General features: G+C 40.6%; 1 protein-coding gene across 1 annotated transcript in view; it reads right to left on the bottom strand.

Annotated features, from left to right (window-relative positions):
* Positions 1-18,196, bottom strand: part of prkci (protein kinase C, iota) — a 30,424-nt gene that overhangs the window by 8,665 nt on the left and 3,563 nt on the right. The window contains exons 2-10 of the mRNA XM_089008984.1: positions 11,079-11,200; positions 9,784-9,873; positions 7,487-7,537; positions 6,532-6,617; positions 6,033-6,170; positions 5,728-5,782; positions 4,943-4,998; positions 2,170-2,346; positions 474-571 (exon numbers count right to left, since the gene is read on the bottom strand). Coding sequence (XP_088865110.1) covers positions 474-571; positions 2,170-2,346; positions 4,943-4,998; positions 5,728-5,782; positions 6,033-6,170; positions 6,532-6,617; positions 7,487-7,537; positions 9,784-9,873; positions 11,079-11,200 — 873 coding nt within the window. The remainder of the gene's footprint in view (positions 1-473; positions 572-2,169; positions 2,347-4,942; positions 4,999-5,727; positions 5,783-6,032; positions 6,171-6,531; positions 6,618-7,486; positions 7,538-9,783; positions 9,874-11,078; positions 11,201-18,196) is intronic.

Below are 18,196 nucleotides of genomic sequence, written 5' to 3'. Positions count from 1 at the left end.
CACAAATTCCAGGACCCAAAAAATATTGTTTTTAGGACTACATAAACATTCAATGCAGCAAAAGAAACCTTAGACTCTCTTCTTTCATCAGAAAAATAAGAGCTAATTCCTAAATTATATGGGTCTGGAGTTATATGAGCTTGAAATGAGGGTGGCTATCCAAAATACAATGCAATTCATACACATTGGTTTATATGGTGCTTTCACAACAGCTTAAGCTGGAACAAAGCGTTAACATGTACAAAAGGGAAATGCTGCCTCCTTGTGGAGAAGCAAAAACATTGCCACAGGCCACGGCTAGCGCTTTATCGGCACCTAAGCATGAAGGAAAAAAAACCCGAACAAATTCAGGAATGGCGCTCGACGTCACATTTTCAATTCCCGAATAAATTCGTGAATGGCAATGACTGAGTTAAGAACATTTCAAACTGCTTTTTAGAAATCATAGGTTGCCTTGACCAAGTGCCTTATACCTGCTTTCTGTCTGGAAGCAAGAGTGCAGGCCAACCAGGAAAGGATGATTGGACGCTTGCTCAAAAACGTGTTTTTCTGTCTGGACCCAATCGATGTCCTGAAAAGGCAGGGAGGCGGGGTTGGACAGATGCAACAAGATGCCAAAGAGAGGTCATTGTGACATTGTGTTCAAGTGTGTGAAAAGCTGAATAAGCAGCTTTGACATCGACTAGCGTGTGGGCAACGGTGGGGGGAAAGGGCAAGCCGGAAGAGCCCGTCATACGTCTGTCTGCACAGGCTGCTGGCGAGAACCCACAACAATAGAACACTGGGCCATCGACCGACTGCCGCGTGTCAATTTGTCAATCGAGCTAAAAGCGTCAAATCAAGACAAACTACTCCCATCACGTGCAGCATATGCCGCTGATTGATTCCCGAAGACGCTGCGGTTAATCTACACCTTCTCGGAGGCACCGAAGGGGGTCAAAGCATTTGACAAGATATCTATGATGGATGTTCAAGCGCACTTGCCGTGCTATAAATAACAGCGGTTGCGCTAATTGCATTAATTTCACCAATGCACTCGGACACACAAATAAGACGACTGTACTGTTAACTTGGTCTGATGTCTACTTGGTTGAAAGCTTTGTCTTCATGTCGCACTGCACACTGACTTTAAACTGCCTTGGTTTTTCCATCTCTATTCAAAAAGCATTCCTTTACATACAGAAAAACAACATTGCATATTATAAGGATGCAACTGGGAAATTAAAAATGTCTGAAAAGGGGGCCAAATTCTAAAATTGATGGGGCCTGATTTAACTACAGTATACTAAACTGATTGAAATAAACCAAAATACATTAATTGGAGGAAGATATTTCTAAATTGTAAATGAAAAGCAATTATTTGAGTAAAATCTATTTTTCTAATATATCAACAATTTTAATTCAAGTCAAAGAATTTATTCATACATAAAATAAACATTTTCAAATGTCTTTAATAAGTACACAATCAATCCTGTGCTATTTTGATATTGTACGGTATTACAGAGAAGACAAAGAGAACAGATTTAGCACAATATTTCTTACTAGTGTCTATTTAAACAAATGTCTGAAGATTTCCAATGTGCTGCAACAGGCTCTGATATCATTCCCATTAGCTACTAAATTCGAATTATTCACAGCAGTTTACTGCAATGAATTGTCACTACTCTCTGCACTTATTTGATTGTTTCTTAAAAAAAAAAAAAACAAGAATGTGTTTGTTTGCTGCCTGTTTGTAATGTCTTTTAGACTTTTAGTCCTGTGATCACACTCCATATTGCAACCATCCGCCATGTTCGATGTAAATACTGCAATGCACCATGGGTAAATTAATATTCGATTACCTCTTTCTGCAGTTTCCGGCGGATCACGGAAAAGCCCGAGATATCCTATACCACAACTTTGGAACGCAGCGAAACAAATGGAAGGCAGACGACGAAATTTAAAACCTCAGATGGCAAACAAACAATTTTCAATGGCTGTTTCACTAAATTTGTTTCTTTCGCTATTTTAACAGAAATATCCCATATGTGGCGGGGATCATATAGCAAATGCTGTAATCGTAATAGACATGCGCCGGTGCTGGCGCAGTGGAGTTACAAAGTTGCACTAGTGGCTGTCAAAATGTGTAAATGGTATCCCTGATAGTATACTTGTATATTGCACGCTCACCTCGTCATCATTGACCAGTTCCTTCTTGACCACCTTCATGGCGTAGATGCGCTCCGTCTTTTTCAGCTGCACTAGGAGTACTTTGGCGTAGCTGCCTCGTCCGATCACGCGCAGCAGGTCGAAGTCGGCCAGGCCAAGGCTGGAGGGTGACTTCCCCGTGTCCCGACTGTTCCGTGCCTGATCGTGGGGGTGAGAGATGGCAGGGTATTTCATCAAACTGACACTATGATGAGGCAACACAGATATATATATATATATATATATATATATATATATATATATATATATATATATATATAGACTTTTCCAAAGCGAAAGCTAACAAAGTAAATAAAAATCACCCACTGTGGATTTTTTTTTTTTTTTTTTTTGGGGGGGGGGGGGGGGGGGGGGTGCGTGGGATCTATCAATAGAGCTCGCCATTGGTAATTTTTCTGTGTAAGTTCTCAGTCGTACAGGAGTGGATGTCATCTGTACTTCTTTGAAGGTGTCGGACATTTCGTCAGTTCACTGACGATGCTTTTCGGATGAGGAGCGAAACGTTTGATACCCTTAAAGGACAACCGACGTCACTTTTTTGTTTTTTTAACTGACATCAGAAAAACGTTTTATAGCATCTAAAATACCCAAAACACGCAGTATGATATTTTTAGTCAAATGCAAAACACCAATAAAAATGACTGAGTGTCCAAAATCTGCAAAAAAATTGAGCTGCGAATTGGGCATTTTCAGAAAGTCCCGCCCCCAGTTCGTGACGTCACGCCAAGACGTCTTGCATTGCTTGTGACTCAAAACAATGGCTTCAGATTCTGAGAATTTGCTTTCTTGTTACACATACAGTTATGAATATGACTCAAATAGTTCTGAAGAGGAAAGCATGTTTGCAATCGATTAAAGAATTTATTCCGTGCCATTATGAGGCAACATTGAGGAGAGATGTCTCAACGAAAAAAAGAGGCACAAAATGGCGACCTCCAGTGGCTACCTCTGCTTCCACAGGCTGATAAATTCCTTATGTGGAGCTTGGATGCCCTCTTCTGGCGGCTTTTGGGTGCAACACGGTTCTCAGACCAAAAATGTACAGCAAAATACATTGACGTGATGGAAGGACTGCTACAATGTGTCTTTTTTCGGTCAGGGGGCGGTCCTTTCGTGATGTCACGTACGGACTCGTCACCAACTCAAAAACAAGACTTCCTGAATATTCAGCACGAGTCTTAAAACGTAAAATATAGCTATATGCAGTGGAATCTTATTAAAATACGCTCTGTAGAACCTATTTGAAGCCATTTTACAAATTATGGACACAACTTGTCCGGAGACGTCGGTTGTCCTTTGAAGAAGTACAGATGACGGCTGAAGAAACCTTTTCATCGATTGGTAATTCTTGTTTTGTGTATTTCATCTTGTACCCTACCTCTATTGAAATATGGACCAACATATGCAACAAACCTGTATTTTTTTGTATCTTAAAATGTATTTTCCTAAGACGCTCCCCAACTTACCAACGGTCATTCATAAGGTGAATTTGTAAGTTGCTTCAGCGCTATTTTATGTATGGATTGTATGTTTCAGGCTTGTATAAGTAACCTATATTGGTTTTTACTGAAAAATAAACATTTAATAAAATATATGCTCTATAAAAATATGTACATGTGGAGAGAATACTACATATGTTACTAGAAAAATGTTTGTATGTATCATTGTTTCTAACTCGAATCCTCATAGGTAGGGGAGCGTCTTTAGGGGCAATATTTTTTGTTGTTGAAACATTTCCTAACTTGAAAATTTAGTTTGTAAGTAGAATAGTGTAGTTTTTGAATAACCTGTTACAAAACATGCTAGAGATGTGACTACATATAGCTATAAAGCTATAAAACATTACACTGCTGGAACCTAGCATGCCTGTAAATGGATGACTCGCCGCAGTGGCAGTCAAACTACAGACCCCATTATCACATTCCTCCGGTATCTTCCTGCCTCTATTTTTTCTAGCCGTAATCTAGAGTTGTAGCAAGACGTTCTAGTCGCCGAACCAACTAAGCATGTGCTTAGACAATCACATCCCAGAGTGCAGATAAGATCGTTCAGCCGCCCCTCTCTTATCTCGGACCATCTGTGCGTATCTGACTCCCTGTCCCTCTGCGGCAGTACCAAATGTGCCCGAAACTACGCACATCGCTATTAATCAGCCAGTTGTGTTAGGAGCTGTGATAAAAGGCCACTTTATTTGCAACGCTATGGGAAATCAATAAAAAAGGCACTGCAACAGTGACTGCCACTGAACGCTCTTATGAGCGCATTTTGACTTTCTGCCGCCTCTTGTTGAATCAATAAGTTACTTGACGAGTTGTTGAACTTGAATGAAATTTAAAAAATATATAAGTCTGTAATCAATCTTCAGAGCCATTCACTTTTGGTGAGTCCACCCTTCCAACAGGGGCTGACTGTACCATCATCTGTTGACTTTTCAGGTCTTATTTTAATGTAATTATCGGACTAGTGCACGCGTCAATCATTATAGCAGCACTGGGAGTTGCACCTCGACGCAATTCACATTATGATGGCTTTGTAGAGCCGCTAATTGCTTGGATATTTCTAATTTGTGGTTTTAAAGATAAATTCAAAACACGGGATTATATGCATATCAATTTGAAACAAATCCAAGAGATTGTTTGCTAGCATGTCAGGGATTTTACACACATATCCAAAAAGCCGTGTTGACATAGCGAGAGTCACAAATGAATGGCTTCTTTAAAAAAAAAAAAATCACCTCTTTTTCCTCTCCGTCATAAGTCAAGCTTTCTCTGGAGTCTTTATTCTGCGGGCCTGAGTGAGAGAGATCGAGGGAGAGAAAGAGAGTGTCAGACAGACAGCAGCAGGAGAGGGGGAGGCAAAAAAAAACAGGAAAGAGAGAAACTAAGCGAGAGACAGTCATGCTTTGTCACTTAGTTCACAGCTCTGCTGGACTTGAATAATTTCGGCACCCATTTGGATGGGGAAGAAAAAAATAGCAAATTTCCAATATGATGTTGGGAATGCTATAACACAAATGCATGACCTTGGAGATGTCCCCTGCCCAAACTGTCATTGAGACAAGCGCACAGACACAAAACCATCGAGAAAAAAAAAAGGAAAAAGAAAAAAAATTGAAAATCAAAACTGAAAAAAATATGAATAAAATCACAAAGAATAACTATTGAAGTCATGAACAATATTGCAATAATTGTCATACTTAAATTGACGACAATTGTAATGAAATCTTCATAAAATTTACCATAAATTAAAAAAAAAAACATGAAAAAAATATTGGAATAAAAAAAGATCAATACATTTAAATAAAGATAAACATATTAGATTATGCATCTTCACATTTAAACTAGATTGGAAAACAACAAAATTGAAAGAAAAAAAAGAAATTATGAAAATACAGTCCAAAACATATCACTGAATTCAAACGGTGATAGGAGAATTATTGACCATATTGGACTGCAATTAAAATCTTTAAATCTTAATCATGCCATAAAGTTGTGAGCAGTTTCGGAAGCGCACAAGTACCTGGCTGTTCCGACGGGTCTAACTGATTGGGTGGGTGACCAGGCATAATTGGCTCCTAAAAAAACAAAAACAAAAAAGCCCAAGTCACAGCACTGATCGGGCCAGTGTTATGGGGGACATGTAAAAAACAAATTACCGTATATTTTGGAATATAAGGCGCACCTTCAACGAATGACATTTAAAAACATTTTCTATCCTACCGGATTATATTATGAGGTGCATGGTCAACTTTTGAAAAAAAATAAATCTTTTAGGCGCGCCTTACAGTGCAGAAAATACGGTAAATTAAATAAACGCCACATCACCTGGATCATGGGCCGGCCGCATTCCACCGTAACCATCTTGTGGCACTTTTTGTGCACCAGCAGTTTGCAGTTGATGCATTTGTAACCCTGTCGGCCGAGACCCCAGATGCGGTCCGTACAGATGGCACAATGCGCTCTCTGTTGACGTCGGTGAGAATAGCAAACAAGACATGACGTTTTAAAATAGATCCGATATTTTACTTATGTATTTATTTAGTCCAAAAGACACCCCAATTGCATTAATAGTGGCCGAGGGCATTTATTTACTAAACTACTGACAAGGTGAGGAGCCTGTAGACTGATAATTGCACTGGTATGTGTGTACATGTTTGAGCGCTTTTAAGAAGCCATCACAGTTGCATCACTCTGGGATATTTTCATCAACTAAATGTTTCTGATGAGGACGCCAAAGAAACTTTATGGTGGCATTGGTCCTTGTAAAAAAAACACTTCCCACGAGATGCAAACGGTATAAAGAGTATTCAGTGTGATGTCATACCCTATTAAAACGTTTGGCCTGAAAGGCATGGCCACTGGCAAAATAGAGCTTCCTCCAGCGCCGTGCTCCTCGCCGATATATGGACTCTGTGGGGCGGGAAGCGAAAGAGAGAGACTGTGCAAAACGGGTTGGCTTCTAACTTGTCCAAGTGTCAAAAAAAATACCCCCACATTGGAAGTAACAAAAGTGAATACATTTGCTGGAGGGTCAGACTCGGGGAAGCAACATTTGATTATTATCAACAGCCATACAGGTGAAAAAAGAAGGCAATCAGAATGCTGGCTTGAGATACAGTACATATTTAATAATTCCTATGACTATTAAAAATTACTCCTATATTGTACTTTGGACAAATATATCCTAATGACGTAATTAAATTGAATGAGGACAAAAATAACAGTTTATGTCATATTGTACTGCATAGAGCACAGACACTCACCAACGAGATACGTTCCGAATGGGAGTTCGTAAGGTGAATTCGTTCATAAGTTGCGTCAGTGCTATATTTTGTATGGAATATATGTTTAAGGCTTAGGCAAGTATGTTTAATGTTTATTTAAGCATTTTTAAGCATGTATTGGTTTGTGCTGAAAAATAAACATTTAATAAAATATATGATCCATCAAGATATGTACATGTACAACTGAGAGAATACTACATATGTGTACAAACACGCTTGTATGTACTGTTATTCGTAACTCGAATATTCATAAGTACGGGAGTGTCTGTATTTAGAACTTATATCAGTGTAATAACAGACAGATATACTCCTCATTGAGACGTCTGAACTCCTTTCTGCTCATCAGTATGGCACTAATTGTATTTTTTCTCAGATGATCAAGAATACAGGACTTCTACAAGCGCAAATTCCTTGGCACTCCAGTCACATTGACAGCACAAAATGAACATTTTTTTCCATGCAAAGAAAAAAAAAAAAAAAAAAAATTGAACTTACTGTCTTCACCAGAACATGGCATGCCAGGCTTCTCCGGTATACATGGGAACACTGAATGGTGGAGAAAAAGAACACCTTAAATGCGACCGCGTATTGAAATTGGACTTTTTAATTGCCTGTACCGCTATACAACTAGTGAGGTGGGTCTCTGGAGTGCCTGTCCAGCCATCAAGTGTGAAATTAAACAACAAAGTGTTGCCCATTTGATAAATTGCCTCTGCTTGTAGCACAAGTAGCCTTCTCGCCCTATTCTGACTCTCAGCTCCAACACTGGTCGTCATGGTAACGCAAAGTCATCCAGAGCCCACAATCCAGCAATGGCCAGAATTCCGCCATTGCATAAATATAAAGCAAAAATAGTAAGTAGACCCAAGTATTCAATTTGGGGTGGTGGGACGGTACACACATTCGCAATTCATCCCTATTTATGATACCTAGGGGAATTGTTATGAATTGTGTAATAATTCCTTCTCCTTGAACTTAATAATGTTGAATAAGAAAGCAGTACTAAAGACCACCCGCAGACAGAGTGTCACCTCGAGTGTCTGACACGTCGTCAGTACGGTGCATGCTGGTTTTGGGATGCGCGGCGATGACCTAAGAGAAGCTGACAAATGTGCGTGTATGTATGTGTGTGTGTGAGACACACGGAGCTTCAGACCAGAGGCAGTGCGAGTCAGAGGCGAGGCGTGGGCCACAGCCGAGAATCTGAGAAGCTCGTTAGCGACGGCCCGGCATCCTCCCCCCTGCTGCGTCGGCTCTTTTTCCCACCACCCTCTCTTGCACGCGTGAACCTACTCCTCACCTCTGATTCAAAGACAACTTAACACCATGCGAACACCCCCCAACCACCCCAACTCCAGTCACACACTTCCAGACGCCTGTCAATCAAATATGGGATATGCACACGCCCATTTTGATCTCCGCATCAACATCATTTGTGTGGAGAAGCGACTAAGAATAGCTGCAAAGTAGCCAGCGGGACTGGAAACGCGTGTCAGGGGGGCTGAAATGCGGTGGTGTTCACACTTCAGTGCATCATCAGACATATGCTTGGTTTCGTACCGTACAAAGATTGTGGAAAATAAAAAAAGAAAGGGCATTAGGTAGACAAACGATAGCACTGTATTGAATAAATTATAGATTGAGGCAGGAAAAAAGTTTACTTGTATATTTTGTCATTTAAAGGGGATGTTAACCCTAAAGTTGTCTTTACAATAATGTGTTATGCACGCCCACCATTAATCTAAACATTTGTGTTTTGATGAATACTGCACTTTTGGAAGATGAATTAAACATAAACATTTTCATTAATCTCATGAGCAAGGCATTTTCCACTTCCTTTTGATTCAAAATCACATTTCCCCCATTGTGTGTATATATATTTTTTTCAATGTAAAGTTTATTCTGATTTCTCAGGTCCATACAGTCAATGAAAAGAAAAAAAAGCATACAGCTCACTTCTACATCTGCGAGTTGACAGCGGGGGGCGGGGCTGCCTCTCCTGGCCGCCCTCCACCTGCTGTCAATTCTCTAATCACGGACATGGGGCATTTATACGGTTCGCGGACACCTCGCCAATGTCGGATGATTGACTCAACTCGCCACCGTACCTAGACTCTTCCTTCGCTGCGCGAGTGTCAAATACTCGTTTCCCCTGATGTTGTGTCTATTATTTGCATTTTTATCTTTTATAGAATGCAAAGGTTTACTGGTTTAATGTTAAGCCACAATGCACACTCATTTCACAAGGATTGATTCGGGCAAGCTATATTTCAACAAAGGGTGAAGCACACACATAATACACAACACACGCGCGCACGCACACACACACACACACACACACACACACACACACACACACACACACACACACACACACACACACACACACACACACACACACACACACACACACACACACACACACACACACACACACACACACACACACACACACACACACACACACACACACACACACACACACACACACTATAACAGCGCTCACAGGGAGACAGAAGACAACCGCATCTTATACAGCAGGACGTACTTTTTGTTTCACGTCGTATAGAGAAATTATACTGGCCCCTAGTGACGATAGTACAATGAGTCAACCATAATGCACAAACTTACTTTACATTGAATTCTATTATTATTACAGGTTGAATTATATGTAAAAAAGGAACAGTGCTTCATGTAATAGCTTAGGCTTAGACTAGTGTGCACAATTCCACCTTGAGTAAATAAATGTTTTGCCAGGAAATGGTGTTCAAGGAAAAAAAGTGGGGGCTTACCATGAATAATGAGCTCAGAGTCCTTGTTGAGCTCGTAGAGGCGCAGCGCTTCTTCAAGCTCCAGCTGAGAAGATACAGTGCACGGGTCACCTGTCGGAAGATAAAAGAATGTTAAATCACATAACCTCACGCAGACAAAGAGGTTAAGGAAGGAATGGGATTTAATTATAGACGACAGTCAATTGACTGAAGTTAGTAGTAAGACAAACTATTGCTCAATTTGTGGTCTTGTCCGTTCTGAGGCCCTTGAAGATCTGAATAGTCGCGACCCGAGTGCTCCTCCAATCGTGAGTACGCACAAACAAAGAACGTGCAGAATATCCAAATGTTTATGGAATTTTAAACCAAGCTATAAAAACGGCTGAGGGGACTACCGTATTTTACGGTGTATAAGGCACAAAAAAGCCTTGATTTTCTTCAAAAGATGACCCTGCACCTTATATGTGAAGTAATGTTGAACCACAACAGGTTTTGCAATGACTGTCAGCAGCCATCGACTCCATTTCCGGCTATAGAAGAAGTCGTGCACAACCCAAGCCTTAACTGTAGCGCCTTATAATGTGGTGTGCCTTATATATGGAAAACTTTTAAATGCCTCTATATTATATTTGGAAAACCTTTTCATTCATTGATGATGCACGTTACACATGGAAAAAGTTTGAAAATACACCATACATTGGGTGTGCGCCTTATACTCTGGTGCACCATATACACTGGAAAATACGCTAGTCATGTTTTCTGCATTAATCATGCATACACAAAAAAGATTCCCATTTTGTTTCATTTAAGTTTTTTTAATACAAATATAATAATGGTAGGCAATATTATCCTCGATCTCAAGGAGGGCAACACCTGCATGTTCCATTGATGTCATGGGTGATGCCATAGAACTTCATTATGAGCATTCAAGAAGCTTTCTTAGCAAGTTAATGACGCCCCGATTGTGTATGGCGGCTGAGTCTAATTAGTTTTGTCATGCTGACCTTCATGTGTGAGCGGTAAGATGCGGCAGCGCCGTCTCGCTCGAGCGAAATGTGGTGACGGGGGTTATCACTCCAATACTGTGACACTCAATATGGTGTACTTTTTAAAATTCTATTTGTTTTCAAATCTTGAAATGGCTTCATGCCACTTCAGGCATTGGAGATGGATGAAATCTGCGGACCAGTCACTGGCCACAAAGGACTGCCATATTTTGATCTTCGCAACAAAAAAAATGTATCAAAAATATTTGTACATCAAAATGAGCATGTAAGAGTGTTTCTAATAATTGTGTATATGAGTGGGACACGCACCTTCCTCGTCGATCCACTTCATGGTGAAGAGCTGGTCGTTGTCCATGGAGCACATGTCTCTGACCTCACCGTAAAGGCCCTCATATGAGATGGACGGCTCAAAGTGGGTTATCATGATGTCGCTGCACAGAATTATTTGGTTAATCACGGGCTCTTTTGCACATAAGATGCCAACACACCAGTTGAGCATGATATGTCTCAGGCATTATTGAAAACGACAATGTTGTCAGTTTGTATTTTTAAACGAAACAATTTCACAATGATGATTTGATTTTAAAATTGGATTGGATTTGCCTTTATTAGTACAAATACATTTTAAAATACATTTTTGTCAAATAAAAAAATGATGTGAGTAGATAACATTTAGTTTATAAACCCATCAAGTCTTATTTGACAATTTTATTTTGTTGCGTTTTCTAACCCCATACATTCCAACCAAAAAGAGAAAAAAAAACTTACTGTTTGAATTATTAACAAGTTTCAAATAATACCATTTTTAAATTAAGACTCGAATTGCATTTTCTTCACACATCAATTCCTTATTCTAATAATAATTATTATATTTTTAAAATATGCATTTCTTAAAACTCCCATGCCCCGGGGCTTCCTTGCTAAAACTGCTGTGCACTCAACCTAATGCCACAGGGTGAGTGGATTAATTTTGATGAATGCATAATTTTTGCATGTACTGTAATCTTTTATTCTTAAAATTAAACATGTCAAAAGAAATTCAGGTAAGTTCAAAATGGGGAAAAATAATCTAAATTATTTAATCTATATTATGTATTTAAAAAGAAATACAATAAAAATAATAAAAAATAATAATCATATTTTTTAAAATATCTCAAATTCAAAAATTTTGCCTGATACCTTTCCAAAAATATCATTGAATTTCCTTGTTGTGAATGAATGCAAATGCAAAAGGAATTAAATTTTAAATGAAATGCTATAGATTGTTTTCCACTTTTTTCTTGGACATAAACCGTAAAAATGTAACCAAGTATGTTTATTCAGTGTTGAGAAGGAAGGCAAAAACAAAACAAAACAAAACAAAAAAACATGCACCCGATAAACTAGGTCTCATCACCTGCAACAGAGTAAATAATTTCCCCTAGTCCCAAAATGACAAAACACTTTACTAACGGACTGTGGCCAACCGCAGAGATTAGGCCATCAGACATGATGCTGGTTCTTCCACTCCCATACCCGCAAAAAACACACAGAAGGGATAACGAGGGTAGTGGAGGGTGAACGAGACTGTTCACCCCCGTGGAGGGGATCATCTGTCAGACGCTTCACAGCCTTGTCTGCTAGGCCTCTCATTCTGATGTTTACAGCCCAGGAGATGGCAGCCATAAGCATTTACGCTTCCGTGGCAACACATGACGGCAAATCCCCGAACGCACGTGGAAAGGGGTTATTTAGAATGTAGACAGTAAAAAAAAAGTAGGTGAATGGGTCAGTCGGGGGATATTGAGGGGACCCTGTAGGCCAAGAATCAATGCACAAGGATATTCCTTTTACTAGCCTGCTAAAAAAAAGAATAAAGAAGGATGCACCAGATTGTGAAATAATTTAACAAAATAAATAAATACAATCTGGCATTGCCATGGTGGTTACGCAGTACATAATATGCTGCCATATTATACAATATATCTTTATTTGCATAGAGCTTTTACAACAGCTGAAGCCATAACAAAGCACTTTGACGAACAGTTAACTTTAAAAAATACAACAGAACATAAAAATGCATTGGTAAAGCCGTAAAGTCTGTCATGTAAGTTGGTAAAAGCACGGTGAGAGTCAAGTTGCACTTCTTGGTGGAGAAGTTTGTCAACCGTTCAACCATTTGACCCGTCAACATCGTACAAGGCAACTAATGACATTGGGCTCTCCCCTAACAAATGACGGTGGCATTTACAGGCTCTCCCCAACTTACGAACGAGATAGGTTCCGAACGGTCATTCGTAAGGTGAATTCGTTCGTAAATTGCTTCAGTCCTATATTTTGTATGGAATATATGTTTAAGGCTTACATAAGTACAGTAAAGTCTCGTTATATCGATATTCAAGGGAGTCCGAAAAAATATCGATATAACCGGGACTATCGATATATCCGATCCTGCGCCAAACTGCATTAAACAAAAGCCGCCAAAAGAGGGCAGCCAAGCGCCATATAAGAAACGGAGCTGGCCATTAGCTCCCTTTTTTTTGGGTGAGAGATGTTCCCCCAATGTTGCCTCAAAATGGCACATATAATTCTTTAATGATTGTAAACATGTATGCTTTAATCTTCAGAACTACAGTGTATTTGAAACATATTCATAACTGGATGTGTAACAAGAAAGCATATTATCCGAATCTGAAGCCATTGTTTGGATTCACAAGCAATGCAAGACGTCTTGGCGTGAAGTCATTTTTATTTGCATTTGAATAAAAAGTGACATCGGCTGTCCTTTAATACACAGTATGGAATGTTAATAATTTTCAAAATCATCGCGCTTCAGCAGACAAAACAAGAAACATTGTTGCAAAAAACGATTGCATTCATATACAGTACAGTGGGCATGTACATAACACAACAGGGAAACTGCAACGCTTACATCTTACTGTATTATGTATACAATTTTAAAAAGTCATCAATCTTCTTCTGCTTCCCATTTTTACCTTTTAACACAAACACTTCAATCTCGTCTGCTACACACGAGCTAGCGTCTGAAAATGAAAATGGCTCTGCTACACGGGTGCTGGGCACGTAACCAAGTCACCTGACCAGGTCGACCAATGGCGCGACTGATGGCGTGACACGTAACCAAGACACGTGACCAAGTTGACCAATGGCGCGACCGATGGCGGCTCATGTGACCAAGTCGACCAATGGCGCGACCGATGGCGGCTCACGTAACAAGACACGTGACCAAGTTGGCCAATGGCGCGACGGATATATCGATATAAATAACAAAAATGGCCGGCGGGGGATGAAAAGGAGCACCGTAATAACCGGATTATCGTAATAACCGGGTATCGTACTAAACGGTACTAATTATACATAAAAAGACTAGAAATATGCAAGGGAAATGAAAATACTATCGTAATAAGCGGTACTATCGATATAACCGATATCGATATAACGAGACTTTACTGTATGTTTTATATAAATACGGTTAAGGCTTGTATAAGTAACCTGTATTGGTTTGTACTGTAAAATAAACATTTAATAAAAAATATGCTCGGACACCGCGACGAACTGGGCAGAGGAAGCTGAATGTGGGGTGGATGATAGCTCTAACAGCGTCTCATGTCGGTATTAGCGGCAGAAAGAAGCACTACTCGAAAAAAAGACGTGCAATACAAAATGTAACTTACAGCATCTCTGTCTGAACATTTTTCGACATAACCGCAAAAATGTTCGTATGTACCGTTGTACGTAACTCGAATGTTCGTAGGTAGGCGAGCGTCTGTAGCTGTTATGCTGCATTCAAACAGAATAAGCTGCCATCAGAAGTGTAGTTTGTCAGTCTTTAGCTTCTATTGGAATCACTATCGGAGCATATAAATGGATAGCATATTGAATTGCAACATGAAATAAAATGGAATTACCAGATTTTCCACTTTATAACGCTGAGCCAAAATCCTTCATTTTCTTCAAAACTTAACCTTACGCGACTTATAATATAGTGTGTCTAATATGTGAAGTAATATTGAACTGCAACAGGTCTGAACAGTGCAATTTTGTTTTCGATTTCTTCATATTTTTTTCGTTATTGGCATGTTTACCGTATTTATTCGAGTATAACGCGCACACGTGTATAACGCGCACCCTTAATTTTTATTAAAAATCGGTATAATTTTTTTTAACTCAAGTTTCAGTGTGGGTGAGGCGAGGAAAGGAAATGTAGCGTAGTTAAAGAAATGATATTCAACAATTAAAAAAAAGGAACGCGTGTGGTCTGGGTATTTTCGAGAATCGAAACTGGAGGGCCTATGGAGAAGAACCATGGAAATGCTGCCCCCTCCTGGAAGGGATAAAGCATTAAATATATATGCGCATTTTTTCCCAGGCCTCGTTTATAACGCACACCCGAACTGAGTTCTTTTTTAGGATGAATGGAAAATTGGCATTTTTGCATTTAGTGTCTCAAAAAATGTGTGTATTTCTGAAAATGTTAAAGCCAAAATATTCAATAAAAACTCCTCAGGAACATAAACGTTAAGCACTTGGTTGTATTTGCAGTTTTGTATTTTAACACTGACAAACGTCAATATACAATTAGCAAATTCACATTTTGTCCAAATTCAAAAATGTATCTTTGCGATAGCAAAGAGCACTATGGCCAACTCTTCATGCGTCACTCAACTAGAAGTGTTAAAACAAAGAGACAGCGTCACACTCAATGACAGACGGCGGAAGGCACCCACGAAAAAAAAGAATTGTGGCATTGTGAAAGCTCCGTACATCAGTGGCATGTTGCCGACTCCGCCCCCCAACCTGCCGCTATTTTCTCACCTTCCATCCTCCAGTCTGGTAGTGTTAATCATTGCCTACGAAGGGAGGTGGGGGTTGGAGAAAGCTGCCATCGACAGTCCGACACTCGGATCTCTGCCGGAGGACCAACAAGGGCAGCTACATCCTCCCGGTGGAGATCACAACGACCCCAACAGAAGGCAATGGGTGATGTTGAACGCGTCACGTTTTGCGGGAGCTAAGATGTGGGTGTCCATTGGATACGAGACCGTAGCTCATCTCCGACTTGAGTCGCTTTAAGGCGGTCTGTATTCAATTTGAAAGGGTGCGTGTGAATGGGTGTTCTTGTAAACCGTGCCTCTGACATCGTAAGTCAGGCTCGGAAGTCCCATCTGCCTGGAGCGAAGCTATTTGTCTGTGGAGACCTCTAGCAGGAGGAAAGGTCAGAGTGCCTTGCTGGGCTTCCGAGAGCACCTTTGGAAATATCCATCTTCACTGCTCAACGTGAACGCCCACTCCTGTGACATGGATGCGCTATTTTTCACAGCAAATGCTCAAAACGATCGCCCTTTACGCCGCAATTTGATACGATTAACTCCTTCACTGCCAGACGATGTGCAAAAATGTGTCCACTTCAGTGCCAGGGTTTTTGTCATTTCCACTCAAATTGCAGGACCCACCGAATATTGCGCTTTCGGACCACATAAACATTCAATTCATCGTAAGAAACCTTAGACTCTCTTCTTTCATCAGAAAAATAATTCCTAAATCATATGGGTCTGGAGTTATATGAGCTTGAAAAGGGGCGGCTGTCCTGAATACAATGCAATACATACATATTAGTCTATATAGCGCTTCAACAACAGCTGAAGCTCTAACAAAGCGCTAACATGGAAAAAGGACAAATGCTGCCCCCTCGTGGAAGGAAAAAACATTGCCAGAGGTCTTACCAACGCTTTATCGGCTCCCCCACAAGAAAAACCAGAAGCGAACAAATTCGAGAATGGCGGTCCACGTCATATTTTCAATATTCGAATAAATTCGGGGATGGCAGTGAATGAGTTAAAAAGAGAGGTTTTTCAAGATGCATGGATTGTTGAAATTGGCTGCTCAAGACCGCTAAAATGCATTAAATTTCACCAGGAGTCACAAATGTTGAGGACTCCCAAAAGGCAATTCACTCATTTTTCCCCTAAAGCACAGGCGTCAAAGTCAAGGCCAGGGGCCAAATCTGGCCCACCACATGATTTTATTTGGCCCGCGAAAGCAAATTTAGCACATTAGTTCCGTGATGCTTGCTAAAGTCCGAACAAACATTTTTAATTGTCATATGTAAACCACAATCATTATTTTTGACTTCAAAATTGAATAAGTAGTTATTCATAAATGTGTTGTGCGCGCTATGTTTAATATGTGGAGGGGATTAACCATGGCCCAGTAGTCGAGTGGTTAGCACGCCGGCTTCACAGTGCAGAGGTCGTGAGGCTGATTGAACACTCCAAATTGTCCCTAGTATGTCCCTAGTGTGGATGGTTGTTTGTCTCCGTGTGCCCTGCGATTGGATGGCAACCAATTCAGGGTGCCCCCCGCCTCGTGCCCGAAGATGGCTGGGATTGACTCTAGCATCCCCCCCGTGACCCTAATGAGGAATAGGCGGTAGGGAAAATTGATTTATCACGGACCCCAAGAGGAAACCGGAACTACAATGTGGTCCGCGGCAAAAAAGGAGTTTGACACCCTTGCCCTAAAGCGACAAATTGACAATCAATCCAATAACACCAACTTTGAAAAAAATACAATAATAAAACAGAATAATCTTTGTGAATGTTCTGAACTCCTGTATCGGCGCCGGTATGATATGAAGCGCAACTTCCTCTCGCCCTGACGTGCTTTTTTTTGAGACACCAAACTAAAACTTAATCAACAGCAAGCAGTCAAGTGCTACAAGCCATTTCGCCTCATTTGCTTAAGCTCATCGACAATCTTCGATGTCTTCCGCAGATGAGCGACTACCCGTTTCCCGCCCGACGAGATGCCTGACAGAGAAACCATCGAGCTCAAGTGGAAGCCTTTACAACAAGACAGTCGTGACATGGGGGGACAATAAAAGCCTTTGCGTCATGTGACTCACAAACTGATGTGATGAATGAGGGCAAAGGAAGAAAATTCTGCGACAGACCGAGGCTGCCACCGTCAGACACCGGTCTGCTGATGGAACCAGTCAAGAATGAACTCTCGAATGATGTCCGCCCACCCCTGACAAAGCCACAATAAAACCAAATAGCCTTTGAAATGCCAGGAAATGTAATGTTCAACGATCATTGCTCAATTTGCCACCGCCATCAAATACTTGATTTATCTTCATTTCCTCTTTAAGTTTGGCATAGCTGACATTCCCAAGCAGCGTGCTCGGGATGCTTGAATGAGATGTCACTTTGCGAACAAGCGAATGCAAAACGGCAGGAGCCTTCCTGAGGTGTGTTTTTTCGCTCGTGGCGTCGAAGAATGACAACCCGTGCGTGGCGAACGGGACACGTACGACAAGTTTTTCAGGTCCCGCTCCAATCGCCGGCTCCATCGCAAAGAGGGAGGTGGAAACGTCTTTACGGAAAATGCATATAGTACAAGGGGGGGGGAAAAAAGTGAATCTTAAG

The sequence above is a fragment of the Hippocampus bargibanti genome, linkage group LG11 (genome assembly GCF_051943395.1).
Source record: "Hippocampus bargibanti isolate YZ-2025 linkage group LG11, ASM5194339v1, whole genome shotgun sequence".
Lineage (NCBI taxonomy): Eukaryota > Metazoa > Chordata > Actinopteri > Syngnathiformes > Syngnathidae > Hippocampus > Hippocampus bargibanti.
Note: the sequence above shows the minus strand (reverse complement) of the source record. Positions and strands in the feature narration are given on the sequence as shown.